Here is a 13,993-nt window from a genome sequence, read left to right on the forward strand (position 1 = left end):
CACACCTGCTTCACTCCTTCCCCCAATCCCACCGCCCCTGATGTCTGCCAACCCTTAATTTGTCCTCCACTTCTAAAATGCAGTCATTTCCAGAATGCCATATAAATGGGGTCACACAGTCTGTAGCCTTCAGAGACTGGCTTTCTCACTCAGCCACTTCCCTGGAGACTCAACCAGGTGGCTGCAGTGGTTCATTCCTTTTGCTTGCTGAGTGGTGTTCCACGTATGGATGGACGGCAGTGTGTCTAACTGCTCACTTGTAAAAGGACATCTGGGCTCATTCCAGTTTTTGGTTATCACAAATAAAGCTGCTATAAACATTAATGTACCCATCTGTCATTTTTTAAGATAGCAAATTTGGAAAGAAAAATACGAGCTGCAAAAAGAGGCACAGCTACAAGAGCACTAAGTACAGATTCCCTTCTGTCCGTCACCTTGCAAACCTCCCAAACATGACCTTTGACCCCACGGTCATCACCGTGGCCTCTGTTGTGAGCATGTCCTGGAATCTGGGCATTCAAAGCTGTGCCTGAACAGCCTGTGATAGGGCCCTGAGCGAAGGTGCCAAGTTGCAGTGAGGACGCACAGGGAAGCAGCCTCCCAACAGAGCAAACGCAGGGGCCTGATGGGCGGGTTCTAATCTGAGTGACCTGAGTGTGCAGACTTGCCACAGGGCACGGGAGGGTGCTTCCTGCAGTGGCAGGGAGCTGGCGTGTCCAGCCACCTGAAGTTTCGGCTGTGCCCAAGGGGGAGCCACTTCTGGGCGTTTCTTGCCCTTGAGGCTTGTCGAGCTGCGTGGCCAGGGGTACCCCCAGGGCCCCACACAGCATCCAGTGTCATCTCTGGGGCTTTCTCATTTTCATGGGTGCCTCACAGGGTCTCTGTCTGTCCTGCCTGGTCTTCACCAGGTTCGACCCAGCCACGCCACCAAGGGGAAGTGGGTCTGCCTCGCCTCTCCCACCTCCCACTGCTGGGGCACCCCACCTCCACCCGGATGAGAACTGCAGCAGGAGGGGAAGGCATGACTGGGGGGACCATGTGTTTGTTTGCCCCCCCATCAACAGTCAACTCTCTGACAGATGTTTGCTGAGCACCCACCCTGTAGAGGGCCAGACAGATGGGCCTGCCCCTGGGGAGAGACAGCCAATAAACAAGCGATCAGGCACGAAAGGCCTGTGCCAGTGCAGATGAGGCTCTGAGGAAACCCCTGCAGGCTGACAGGCTGAAGAAGCCAGGCTGGGGGCAACTTGGGTTCAGGAGGCCTGGCTGCCACAGAGCTTTGCATGAGGTCCGGATGGGATGAGGGCTGTGGTGGGGAGTGCTTGACCAGGCAGTGGCCCTCAGGAATGCCCCAAAGGTGTCTGCTCTAAGGCCCCACGTGCCAAGCCACATGCGGGCAGTGAGACCCACTTGAACAAGCAGGAGTGGCCAGGACAAGGTGAGGACAAGGAGGGGGCAGGTCAGCAAGCATCGTTTCTGAACCAGCGCAGACCTGATCATGGCCGGTAAAGGGGCTTGATCAGATGACTTCCTGAGTGCCCCCATCTGCAATCTCAGCCATCTTGTGATGCTCCCTGGCCTCAGGGGAGGGTGCTGACTGATGGTGACCAGGTGGTGTGTGTGGCTCAGTGAAGCTCTAAGGTGGCAGAGCTTGGACTGGTGGGCAGGACGGAGATGCGAGAGTGTGAGGGGCATCCCTGGAGCTGCAGCTCCCTCAGGCTTTCCCCAGTGTTCCCCCCCACACGCGCAGCTGTCTGTGTTTGACAGGATGTGGATGCCTGTGAGATGGAGGTGCCAGATAGAAGAAAGCATGGCAGCACCCCCACAGGAGGGATGGTAGGATCCCACATGCCCCTCCTCTCTGACCTTCCAGACTTCTGTTATGCGCCAGTGGGCTGGAATCTGGGAAAAGTCCTATTGCAGGGTTTAGCTGCTGGTAGATTGAGATCAGCTCATCTCAGACTTTCACTGAATCAGCGCTCTCTGGTTTGGAGCTTCTGGCCGGCCTTTATCCTTAGCGGCTTCCGTACCTTCACACCATCTCACAGGGTCTGCAGGCATTTACTCCAGGAGGGCGCCTCTGCAGAGGCGCGAGGAGGCAGAGGTGACCACAAGGGACCGGGGGGCGGGCGCTGGAGTGGAAGGTGGGGCGCAGGATGAGCAGGACCCAGGACAGGCCGGGGCGCAGCGGCCGGGCGGGGGGAGGGAGCCCAGGCCTTGGCGCCCTTCTAGCCCGCATGGCCTTCTCACCCGGCCGTCGGTTCAACGCGGCGGCGCGGGCGCTGACAGCCGGCCGGGACCTGGGGCCACGTGGCGCCAGTTGGGACAACCGCGCGCCAGACCCCGCAGCCGGCACGCGCTCAGGGGAAGGGGCCCGGGGGCGTGGCCTGGGCGCCGGGGGCGGGCCCGGGGCACTAGCCCGGCCCTTTAGGCTCCACCCCTGCGGCCGCGTGGCTGTGTGTCCCGGCTGTTGCCAATAAAGTTGTTTGACGCCGGGCCGGCGCCGGCGGGTCACGTGGGCGGAAGATGGCGGCCCCGGCAGGCAGTGGGGGCTCCGCGGTGTCGGTGCTGGCCCCGAACGGTCGGCGCCACACAGTGAAGGTGACGCCGAGCACCGTGCTGCTGCAGGTGCGGCCGCGGGTGGGCGGCGGGTGGCGGGCGGCGGGCGAGCGACGGGGACGCGGCGCCGGGCCCGCTCTTGCGGTTGGCTCCGAGGGCCGCGGGGCGGGGCCTTCGGGGGCGGGGCCTTCGGCGCCCAATGAGCGGGCTCCTGGCGCTCCTGGCCCGCCCACTTCTTTGCGGGGTCGGGGCTCCCGTGGGGGCGGGGGAGGGGTCCCAGCACGGCGCTGGGCTGGTTGGCAAGGGTCGGCACCTCCTGGCCCCCCTTGCGGGTCCATGGCGCGCCCGAGCCGGCCTCCGCGCGCCCCCGGCCAGTGTGCCCATCCCCGGGCGTCCTCCCAGCCCGGCCTCGACTGTGGCTGGGTCTGCGGGCCTTTGTGCCTAGGAACTCATTTGCTGAGTCACTCGCTGCACTTTCACCGGGGCCGCTGGTTGACCTCGAATCTATGGCATTAAAAATGCTTCTTGGGCCCTGCTGTGTAGGGGACAGGGCGCATTCGAGGTCTGCGGGGAGGAGCCCCCAGGGAGGCCGAGCCGAAGAATAGTGACTCGGTGTGCCTGCAGGACACAGAAGCGGGGAGCTCCCCGGCCAGTCCCAGGACCCACTTGAGCTGGCTCTCTGTGGAGCCGGCTTGCGGAGAGGAGGGTGAAGCACTGCGGAAAGTGGGGTCCAAGTCTGAACTTTATTCTCTGTGAGTGGGGAGGGGCGGGCCCCCAGTGTGTAGGAAGATGTCTGTGGTGATGGGCTGTCCCACAGAGCTGGGGTGACACGGGGGGGCCCAGTGAGGCTGGGGAGAGTGAACAGGATTTGTGGGTGAGGCACATGGAGCTGTTGAGTGGATTGTCCATCATGTGGCTAGGCTTTGTTCCGCAGAGCCAACTGGCTCTCCAGGAAGGGATAGACTCTCCTCGGCTGCCTCAGAGTCACTGAGCCTGCCAGCCAAGGACGAGGCCAGACCCAGTGGCTTACCGTCCTCTGATCTCACCCTTAGGTTCTGGAGGACACATGCCGGCGGCAGGACTTCAACCCCAGCGAATACGATCTGAAGTGAGTTTGCTCTAATTGGGCTGCGGGGTCCGAGTCCATCTCCACCCACCCAGGCCCCCGCTCAGGGGCTTCAGCCAATAGAAGTTTATTCTCTCACAGTTCTGGAGGCCAGAAGCCCAAAATCAAGGTGTGGGCAGGGTTACATTCCCTCCAGGGCACTGAGAGAAGATCCTTCCTGCCTCTTCCAGCTCCTGGGGGCTCCAGGCGTTCCTTGGCTTGTGCCTGCCACTCCACACTCTGCCTCCATCTTCACGTGGCCTTCTTGAGTGTTGTGTGTTTTTTTCTCTTCTATCTCTCATAACACTTGTCATTGAATTTAGGGCCCACCTTAATACAGAGTGACAGCATCTCGAGATCCTTAACTCAGTTACGTCTGCAAAGTCCCTGTCTCCAAATAAGATCTTATTCATGAGTGCTGGGGGTTGGGATGTGGATGTATCTTTTAGGGGCCACTACAGAGGGTTTTTGTGCATTTGGTAGTGTAAGTTCCTGATGGGGCTTTGTGGGCAAGAGCAAGTGGTCGTGGAGAAACGAGAGGAAACCAGCAAACTGTGGGTGGGTCCTGGTGACCTCACAGCCTCTGGAATTGCATGCAGGTGTCTGTGTGGGGGCATTTTTCCAAAGACAGGGCTTTCACCAGGTTCTCAGGGAGTCCAAAACGATAGAGGAGTCAGAACCCACCTTGGTGGGGTGTGGGTTTCTGTCCCACATGAGGAGCTTTTGCCTTAGTGGTGTGTCTTCATAGTATGGCTGTCCTCACATTGGGGCCAGAGAGGAGCCCATGGCGGGGGAGCCTGTTCTTTGGGCCTTGCTCGCGCTGCCTTGTCTGTGGGGCTCCGCAGGGAACCTTCTGAGCGGAGATGCCCTTCCTTCATGCCGCGTCCTCCACTCCCACGCGACCAGTGAGAATCCCAGGGCCTGTGCTCTGTGCAGGGCTGTCCCCTGGCATCCTCTCACAGAGCTGTGTGCCATCTCTTGGTTCTCCGTTAACCTGCCTGAAACCTTGGCGTTGTGTCTGATTGGAGCAAGTTAGAATGTTGGAGCTTTTGCAACACAGTATCGATTTTTCTGCTGTCTCCCTTTTATCTGCCTAGTGTACTTTGTTTAAAAAGTGCTGCCCTTCTGGAGTGTGGTGACACCTTCCCTTCATCTCTGGGGCTGGCTGCCAGCCCACCTGCTCTTGGGTTCACCTTAGATCTGCCGTCCTGTCTTGCACTAGACATTGAAGTTGTTGTAAGGCAGTTTCCAGCTAGCATTGAAGATGGGTATCAAAATTGCTTCTTTCTCAGGTCTTCCGAACACCCTGGGCTTTATAAACTGTCCACGATCAGAAAACCATTGTTTCTAACGTGTCCTGGCACTCATGCAGTCAGGTGACCACTTTGTGTGTATTCAAACCGCACACATGTTCTCTCTCCACCTCTATAGTTTTTTCTTAAACTTTTGTTGAAAGTCAGCTCAGAGTCTGACTTTGGAGCAGCCTGAGTAAATTCTGCTATTCCATCTAGTGATTCCTCCTGGCTGCCGCCTGTCTCCTCTGAAATCAAGCTGCACAGTCGTGGTGTTTTCAGTAGCTGCGGGCAGGAGCTTTTGTCAGACCCGAACGATCTGTTGGGTTAACAGTGGTGATTCTTGTTCCTGTAGAGTTCCTGGAAGCCAGAGCGGTTGGGAGGAGAGGGCCCAGGGTCAGGCAGGCTCCGGGGCTGCCTGGCCACCACTCTCCCTGCCCGCACGCGAGCTCTGAGTCCTGGCCGCCCTCTTCTCTCTTCTCTTCTCAGGAGTAGGTGTCTGACTCCTTGTCGGTCCACAGCCGATGTGTGATCCGAGCTGGACGTCAGGACCTGTGCGTTGTGGTCCCAGCTCTGCCTTTGGGTGGTCTGGGCTACCTGTTGACACTTCTTGTCTGAGTTTTTTGTTTGTGAGGCGTGCTGACCATGACCCTGGCCATGACTTCTGGGAGGGCAGGCTGCTGATAAAGAGCAGCTGGCATCTCGGAGGTCATGGGGGTTCTCTCCGTGCCCTCTCCTCCTGCCCTTGGTTATTTCCTCTCCTGACCCATCAGGTCTCTTCATTCCCCCCAGTCCTTCTGAGAAACTATGCCCCTTGGACCCGGGAGCTCTGTGCATGGGCATCAGAGGAGGCCACAGGCCCACCCTGTTGTCTGAGGGCCCACACAGGTCTCTTCCTGACCGATTGGGAGACTCAAAGCTGCCAGGTCCCTGTGCAGCGGTCAGTACCTGCAGGACACAGGTAGAGAGGACACTTGGCTGCTCCAAGGTTGGAGGACCTGGCTTTGCAAGCGGGAATGGCAATCTTAGCCCTCTTTCCCTAAATCCTGGCCGCTGTCAGGGCCTGGCTCTCCATGGGGACTTTAGGCCAGGTGGTTTCATTTGTGTTTCTCTAGAACCTTTGCCTTCTCTTGCTTGTCTTTGGGATCGTGGCCCTGCTTCAAAGGATGGCAGGAAGCAGGAGTGATAGGAGCTGGTCATTTTGGTCGTGGCTGGCAGTACAGGGAGAGGGGCTGCGGGGGCCGGACTGTCATGGGCGCAGCTCTGGTTGGTGAGGATGGGGCATCGTTCTCTCAGACCTTTTCCGAGCAGAGTGAGACACACGCCCTTAGTCGTTCCTGTGTGTACTTTTATTTTCTAAGTCTGCACTCAGGATGGTTACTGCTTCACGGTATCAAGGAGCCACTCCTTGGTTTGCCCCAGAGGGTAACAGGTTTCTGTTTTCTTCCTTCCTGCCCTGCCCTTGTATGCTCAAACTGTGTCAGCACTTGCTTTGTCTCTCCCCTGGAAGACCTTGTAGTCAGGACCCACTCCTGCCCCTGCAGGCTTGCAGGCTGCGGCTCTCTGTTCCTGTGGCCTTGGGGGCACTGGCTGGAGAATTGCTGCCCAGCCGAGGACATCCCGTGGCATGTACCCCATTCCCAGCAAGGCCGTGCCAGGAGCCGGGTGGGAGCTGGGCTGTTAGGATCTGTGGGGCAGCCCATGGGCCTCGGTCTATTTTGCAGGTTTCAGAGGAACGTGCTTGACCTCAGTCTCCAGTGGAGATTTGCCAATCTGCCCAATAATGCCAAGCTGGAGATGGTGCCCATCTCCCGGAGCCGCGAGGGGCCCGAGAATATGGTAGGTGGCTGTCAGGGAGAGGCTGGCAGGCTGGCAGCACTGCTGTTTCTGGTTCTTTCATTCAGGCTGTTTGGATGGCAGGATGCTTCAGCAGGCCAAGCAGATGGGGATGGCCTGCAGCCGTGGTTGGGGAGCGGGGCTGCTTTAGAGGGGGTGCACAGTGAGGCGTGAGTCCTCGGACTCCTCTTGCCTTCCCTGGGTCAGGTCAGAGCCACTCTTCTGCTTCGATAGCTGATGGTTGGAAATAAGACCTTCCGTTCTTTGTGCTGAACTTATTTTGGGGGATGGTTAATTGTGCTGTGTCCATCCTGGCGTGTCAGCAGCATTCACCAAGCCTCGTGATTCACGGCCTGATGTTTCTGGTCATAAAACTGCCAAAAATCTTGGAGCCTACAGAACTCTGGGAGGCGGCCAGTGTGGCCTCAGTTCTGGGATGAACTCGGCTCTCAGGATTTGCCCCAGGCCACCACCCGCAGGTCTTGCCGGGACCACAGCCCAAGTCTTCTCACCATGGCTTGCTGCCTTCCCCATCAGGAACTTTCAGCTTCTAGAAATGAGCACACGACAGTGGGGTTACGGTGGACGGAAGCAAGACCACGGGGATGGCGCCCACTCCTGTGAGCCCCCGCCAGTCGTTTGCGGGTGTGGTGTTCGCCCGACACTGCAAGGAGGGCGGTTCTCATCCCTGTGGAGAGAAGAGGGGGTTTGGGTCCTGGGGACGTCAGTGAGCCCTCCAGGGCCCACCGGGAGTCAGGCGGCTGGCACTGCCCCCGACACTTCTTCTTTTCCATGACGACTGTGGTTCTCAAACTTTCACGTGGAAGGGAGGCCGACTTTCTTGGGGGTTCCTTGGGGCTGCGGGACGATCGGGAGCCTCCGTCGCGCGTTCACACGGAGCAGCCCCTGCTTTGTTTGTTACTGGATTCACTGTAAGAGTGCAGGACTAGCCACGACTTAGAGCATCAAGCTGGGCCAGGGCAGGTGGGGCTGAGTGCGGCCCTCGTGGGCGTGCGACATGTGCTCCCTCTGGGGCTCTGTGCACACATGCCCTGCTGTGTCTGTCACTCGGCAAAGGAACCAGAGGGGAGTTTCCCCCATTTTGGGTTGTAAACTTGTGACCCTATTTAGGGACATAATTATTAAAAATGCACTTATGAGAGCAGTGTGCTCATTTGTGGAAAAAAATTCAGAAAACACAGTATATTAATTATCTACTGTTGCATAACAAGTTATCCCCAGATTTGGCAGCTTAAAACACAACAAACACGTGCGCACAGTGTGCCGAGGGGCTGTGCTTACCCGCAGGAGTTGGTTTCCCACGCGCCCACGGGGTCCTGGGAGCCGTGAAGGAAGGGCGTGTGCTCGCCCCTGTGCCTTGAGGTCAGGCCTGAGGCCAGCATGGGACAGTTGCTTTTCTTCCTAACACGGCTCCCCTCTCACCGCTTAGGTTCGCATTGCTCTGCAGCTGGATGATGGCTCTCGGTTGCAGGGGACTTTCTGTTCAGGCCAGACACTCTGGGAGCTTCTCAGCCATTTTGCACAGACCAGGTGAGCGTCAGTGAGCAGGTTCCGGGCTCTGCTCCCATCGGTGGTGCTGGTGCCGCCATGGTCAGGAGGGCTGGTTCAGGGCCACAGCCCTAAGCTCTGCTTTGGCTGGGGGCTGTGCCTGTGGGGGCTCTGTGTTCCTGGTAGGAGGGCTGGTTTGAGATGAGGGGGCTGCCCGTTCATCAGCTGTACCAACATCTGCTGATCGGCTTTCTTACTGGGTTTCCTGGTGTGACGGCCGGGCCTCACAGTCATCGAAGAGCAGGTATTTCTGTCCTTGTGGGGCACCTGAGAGGCCCCCGAGGGCTTGGTGAGCAGTGAGGAGAGAAGTGAGGTGCTGGGCTCCTCAGCTGAGAAATACTTTATCTATCAAACTCCCTTATTATGAAAATGGGTTGTGTTTAAAAAGAAAATCTTCTTAACGATAATTATCAGTTTTTATTGGTGATTAATGGTTTAAACTTTACTCTTGAATGCGTCAAAATGGTAGCTCTTTAAGTTTTGGTCTTTCATTGTGGGATGGAAGTCTGTCCACTTTTAAAGGTCTCAGCCAACAGAATGGAAGGGGTTATGTGAGGATGTAGTGGTTGCTGTGTGGCTGTAGGCAAGTTGCTTGACCTCTCTGGGCCTCCTGAGGGAGATGTGAGGATGAAATGAGTTGATATGTCACAAATACTGAGAATAGGGGCTCGCCCCGCGTGGTTTGTCTGTGCGGAAGAGAGGGACTCTGGGCCGGGCCCGCTCTGATTTGACCGGGCGCCCACTGTCCCTGTTCTCCCAGCAGCCGGACCCCTGCTCCCCAGCCGAGCCACCCTGATGGGGCTCCTTGCCCCGTCTTTCATGTGCTGGCGTCCCCACATTCCCAGTCCTTTCTGCAGTGTGGCTGTGGGGCCTGCCGTGCCGAGACAGGGTGTACCTCCTGGCTCCCACGAGCCTGGGCCGGGTGGCCAGGGCTGCTTCCCCTCCTGCCAGCCTCTGCTTCCCGCTGGACGCTCCCCTGAGAGAACTGTGACCCTCACTGAGGTGGTCTCAGTAGCGCCCCTGGAATGAGCACCTGGGCCCCTGCCTCCCCATGTTGCTCTTGGCACCTGCGTCTGGCCCGTCAGCTGGGTGAGGCCGGGCTGCTGTCCCATTTTCAGAAGAAAGAGCCGAGACCCCGAGGTGGAGAGGAGCTCTGCAAGCCCCGGGCCTGGGACACCAGCCCCGCCTTCTTAGCTGCCACCCTGCGCTGCTGCGATGATGGAGTCTCTGTCTGTTTTCTTTTGTTCTTTTGTTTATTCAGCACTGGCTGGGCTGGGGCTGCCGCAGGGAGCCGGGTGCTGCTCTCTCAGGTGATGTTTTCAGTGGAGGGTGGCGCTAACGGGCAGGTGTACAGAGCTGTAAAAAGATTTCACAAAGAAGGGAAGACGCCTTGGGAGGTGGTGGGGCAACATATTCTGGGTGGTAGCTGAGGTCTCAGAGGAGCCAGCTGCCCCAGGATCTGGGAAGGGGACAGCAAGTGCGAAGACCCTGAGGCAGAAATAAGGAGCAGGAGGAACACATGGCACACAGCATGCAATTCTTCTCCTTCCCCAAAGGCAACTAAAATGACAGTAAAGGACTTCATGAAGACGCAGTCTAGAGGACGGAGAGAGTGGGAGCCAAGGCAAGGCAGCACCAGGAGGAGGGTGGGAGGGTGATGGAGGGCAGGGTTGTGGGGGCAGGGCCTGGATGGGATATAAGCCGTGGCATCCTAGATTTCTTCCTGCCCCATGCTGCTGGTGCTTGTGGTGGTTCTCTTGGGAGAGTGAGCCTTGGGGCTCTCTGGACTCGAGGTGCCCGTGCCGTTGAGGCTGTGAGTGGTGTCCTGAGGATGAGGGGCTTAGGTGAGTGTGAGCCCCCATCGTGGCTCCCGAGATCGCCACCTGGGTACTGAGAGCTGGCTGCAGTGACAGAGCCCCGCTGTAGACGCGAGCCCACAGCCGAGTGTGCCCAGGTGTCCGAGCGAGCCTCTGACGGGAGAGGCTGGTGCAGACAGCAACAGTTGGTGGAGTGACGGCATTTGGTCCTGTGCTCAGAGCACTGAGAGGCTGTGGGACAAGAGCTGGGTGTGAGGAGGGAGTGTTCGGAGGTAGAGAGGAGCCTGTGGAAGCCGACAGGAAAGGTGCGGTGGACAGGCATCTGCTGTGGCAGCTGCGGATCAGATGCCACGACCCTGGGCGCATGAGACAGAACGCTCGTGCATCTGGGGTGGCTCCCCACGGATCTGCCCTCCTGCTCTCGTGCCTGAGGATCGGCAGGTCTGGCTGGTCTGTGGCCTACCTGGGCACGTTCTTCTTGTGGTGGTGGCAGATGCCTGAGAGTGTTGGGGCCACCTGAGGCCTGGGGGCTGACACTTGGATGGGGGGTGCAGGGCCCCTCCCATCCTGGCTGAGGCGTGGAGAGAAGCCGCATGTCCTTGGCGGGACGAGGAGCCACAGAGCCAGGCGGCCCAGCTCGAGGACAGAACAGAGAGCGGTGGACATGGGCGGCCCAGGCAGCTGGCTCCCGCTTGCTTGTCTCTGGAGAGAGAACAGCGACAGGGAAGGACATGGGTGAAACTACAGTGGAAAACAGCCCCAGAACTGGAGGGTGTGCGTTTCCAGATTGATGGGCCTCGTCCAGTGGCTTTGCTAGGAGCTGGGGACCAGGGTACGGTTCCGCATGCGACTGCAGGCCCACACAAAGGCCTCGGGCTCCTGGTAGCACCACCGGGAAGGCCACCAAGCAGTGTCTTTGAAATACTGTAGGAAAATCATTTGTTGTAGAATTTTCTAATTTTGCCTGAGTGTCATTGAGGAGGGAGGGTGGAATAAAGCCATTTTCAGACACAAAAGGTCACACCCCACGCACTCTCTGAGGAAGCCGCTGAGATTGCTCCCCCAAGGGAGGGTCAGGATCCACCTGGAAGGGAGCAGACGTGGGTGTGGGAGCAGGACTCTGCCTGAGGGGTGGGCGGGGCTGGGTGGTGGGTGCGAGTCGCCTGATCCCTCAGGATGGGGCGTTGCCCCAAGGTGGGCCTCCCGCTGGCAGCAGGAACCCCTCCGAGTCTGAAGCCACAGGTCTGTCAGTTTGGTTTTTGTTCTGGTGTGGTGAGCATGGGGGCAGGCCTGTGATGGCGGTGCCTGTGTTTGTACCAGCCCTGTTTTGGTCGGTCAGGTGACGTAAGTAGAAGGGGCTCTGGATACCTGCCTCGCCCTGAGAGCAGCGCCTCCCCCGGAGCTCCCAGAGCAGGCTTGGGTGGGTGGACAGCTCGTGCCTGGGGGAACAGTGTGCTTTGTGGCAGGGCAGAGCATCTGTGAATCCGGCAGCAGCAGTGCCTTTGCCCTGCCTGGCGTGCTTGCTGGCCTCTGGCTCCCCTAGGGTGCTGGCCTTAGAGCGAGACCCTGTGGTCCTTCCCAAGCAGCATCCCGCTGGGCTGGGGTGGTGTCTGGTGGGGGGCAGGCAGGTGGGCACCTAGGAAGCTCTGCCCGACGCCCGGCCTCGCCCAACGTCCATGGCTCTGCCTGGGGCTGGGGCGTAAGAGCAGGTCCAGGGGCATGGGGTCCTCAGGTGGCCCCTGGCTCAGCTCCCCTGGAGACATTTGGGACTTTGGTGAGCTCTGCTGCAGGGAGCTGCGGGCTCTCGCTGAGGGTGCGTGAGGGGCTGCCTTCTCGATATGCTGGAATGTCGCCGGGTCCACCGTCCAACGGAGAGCTCTGTTAATTGGCCAGGAAGGTCTGGAAGCGATTGCGGTCGCCCCTCCCTCTGCGTGTTTACAGGCCTCTCCCTCAGATCCCCACACGAGGGAAGCTGATCCCTCTGGAGGGGCCGCACATCAAAGCCAGGCTCCTGTTTGATGTCCAGAGGCCTCCAGGGGCCTCCGAGGGCAGGGAGGCAGGCAGACCTTCCCGGGGCGCTGCTTGCTCTGTCCCTGTTTGTCGTTTGTGGTCCCCGTGCTGGCATCAGGTGCCCTGGGGGAGGATTGCGAGAGAGGATGCCTGGCTGGAGCCCCTGCGAGCGCAGAGAGCACTCTGCTGGCTGCTTGGTGGGCGTCGGCTTGGCCTGTGGTATGACTGGCCAGTTTTCTGTCCAGGAAGTTGCTGTCTGTCGCAGTTGGGGGGAACAGGGCCCCCATGTTGCCCTGACCCTTCCCCTCTGGCCCCTGGGTCTTGTCTGCTGGAGGGTATCTTCTGTGACTGAGGCTCCCTCGCTGCTGTCTTGGCTTCACTAAGGAGAGCACGTGGGCCTGGCCGGAGCTGCTGCTCTGGCACTTTTGGGGTCTTGTATGTCTTCGTGAGGCCTGGGGTTGCCAAGTCTCAGTGGGCTGAGGCGCGCCCTGGCCCCACTGTGTGAGAGGTCGCGCCCTCCACACTGGCCCCCGCATTGTCTGGTTGAGGCCAGAAGTCTCTGGGGACCAGCTTCACCGGAGGCGTGGGCTCCCAGAGCTCCGGATGAGCTCCACGAGGGCTGCCAGCCAGCAGGCTCCCACCTTCCTGCGGGGACCCTGGGAGGTGATGAGGCCAGTGGTGCCAGGGCCTGGGCAGGGGCAGGGCCACGCCTCTTCCTGGAGACCCTCAGCTGGCTCTGGATTGTGGGTCCCAGCCCTGGGGAACATGCCGAGCCGAACCCAGAGGACAGGTCCCTGGTCTTGGGGACAGACCGTGGCAGCTGTGCATTCAGAGTGTCCATGTGTAGTCAGAGGCCCTGCAGCCTCTGGCCGCCATCTTGGCTCCGGTATCTTCCCGTCCCAGCCGTGTCCACGTGTCTGAGCCATGAGGCCTGGCAGGCAGTGCTGCTCCACCTGAGGTCCCTCAAGGTCTCCTGCTCGGCAGACCCAGACCCTCGCTCAGCCCTGCCTGGGGGAGAGGGACTGGCCTGGGGGTGCCAGGTGCCTGCTGGGATGGGCTTTTATTTGGGGGGCTAGTTTTATGATTATGTGTCCAGAAATGAGAAATGAGTTCCCCTGGGCTGTCTTGGGTCCACTACCAGCTAAAAGTTTAAATGCTTCGGGGCCAGGACTCAGCTGCCTCGCTCCCTGTGGCCTCGACGGCAGCACAGGGCCAGTGGTGGAGGTTGTGTCAAGTGTGGCACAGGCATGGGCGAGCGTGTGTGTGTGTGTGTGTGTGTGTGTGTGTGTGCGCGCGTGCATCTGGTTGTGTGCCTGCATGCCCACCTCCTGGCGGCTGCTCTCTCCTATCTCGGTCTGGTTGACAAGGTGGGAGGACGTTGGTGGCTGGGTCCAGTGTGTGATGACCGAGTGGCTGCATTGAGGGCTGGGGCACCTGGTGCATTTGCTGTTTCCCGGATGATGGAGAGAACTCTATGTGGAGCGTCTGTGGTGTTTCATGCCCGTTTGCCCGTGCACTGGCCACAGGCCCAGCCTTTGTGTGGTGGAGTGGCCTGAGGTACTCGGCCTGCCCAGGCACGCCAGTGTCCTGTGCCCTGCCATGGCCTTCAGGTTCCTTTTCTTGTGTTTTGGGGACAGTAATCTCAGTGCCCGTAGAGAGCCCTCTGTGAGCCTGGGCCTCCCCTGCTCAACCATGTGGGCATCTGGGTGTGTTTCCTGAGGAGGCGTCACTGTCATCCTCCTGCCTCATGGCAGAGACCACATAACTTCTCAGGGCCTGGCTCGCCCTCGGGGCTGGCGGCAGGC

At 59.4% G+C, this 13,993-nt stretch overlaps 1 protein-coding gene across 8 annotated transcripts in view; it reads left to right on the plus strand.

Annotated features, from left to right (window-relative positions):
• The first annotated feature begins 1,882 nt into the window (after nucleotides 1-1,882).
• ASPSCR1 (ASPSCR1 tether for SLC2A4, UBX domain containing) overlaps nucleotides 1,883-13,993 on the plus strand; it is a 31,039-nt gene continuing 18,928 nt past the window's right edge. The window contains exons 1-4 of one of the 8 annotated variants that reach the window (XM_070483855.1): nucleotides 1,883-2,104; nucleotides 3,612-3,667; nucleotides 6,681-6,795; nucleotides 8,243-8,343. In XM_070483855.1, coding sequence (XP_070339956.1) covers nucleotides 6,754-6,795; nucleotides 8,243-8,343 — 143 coding nt within the window. In that variant the 5' untranslated portion in view covers nucleotides 1,883-2,104; nucleotides 3,612-3,667; nucleotides 6,681-6,753. Of the gene's footprint in view, nucleotides 2,105-2,438; nucleotides 2,629-2,772; nucleotides 3,312-3,611; nucleotides 3,668-6,680; nucleotides 6,796-8,242; nucleotides 8,344-13,993 lie in introns of those variants that run through there. The other 7 variants (XM_044744884.2, XM_014864558.3, XM_014864552.3 and 4 more) reach the window with 7 other exon arrangements.

Source organism: Equus asinus, chromosome 13 (assembly GCF_041296235.1).
Source record: "Equus asinus isolate D_3611 breed Donkey chromosome 13, EquAss-T2T_v2, whole genome shotgun sequence".
Lineage (NCBI taxonomy): Eukaryota > Metazoa > Chordata > Mammalia > Perissodactyla > Equidae > Equus > Equus asinus.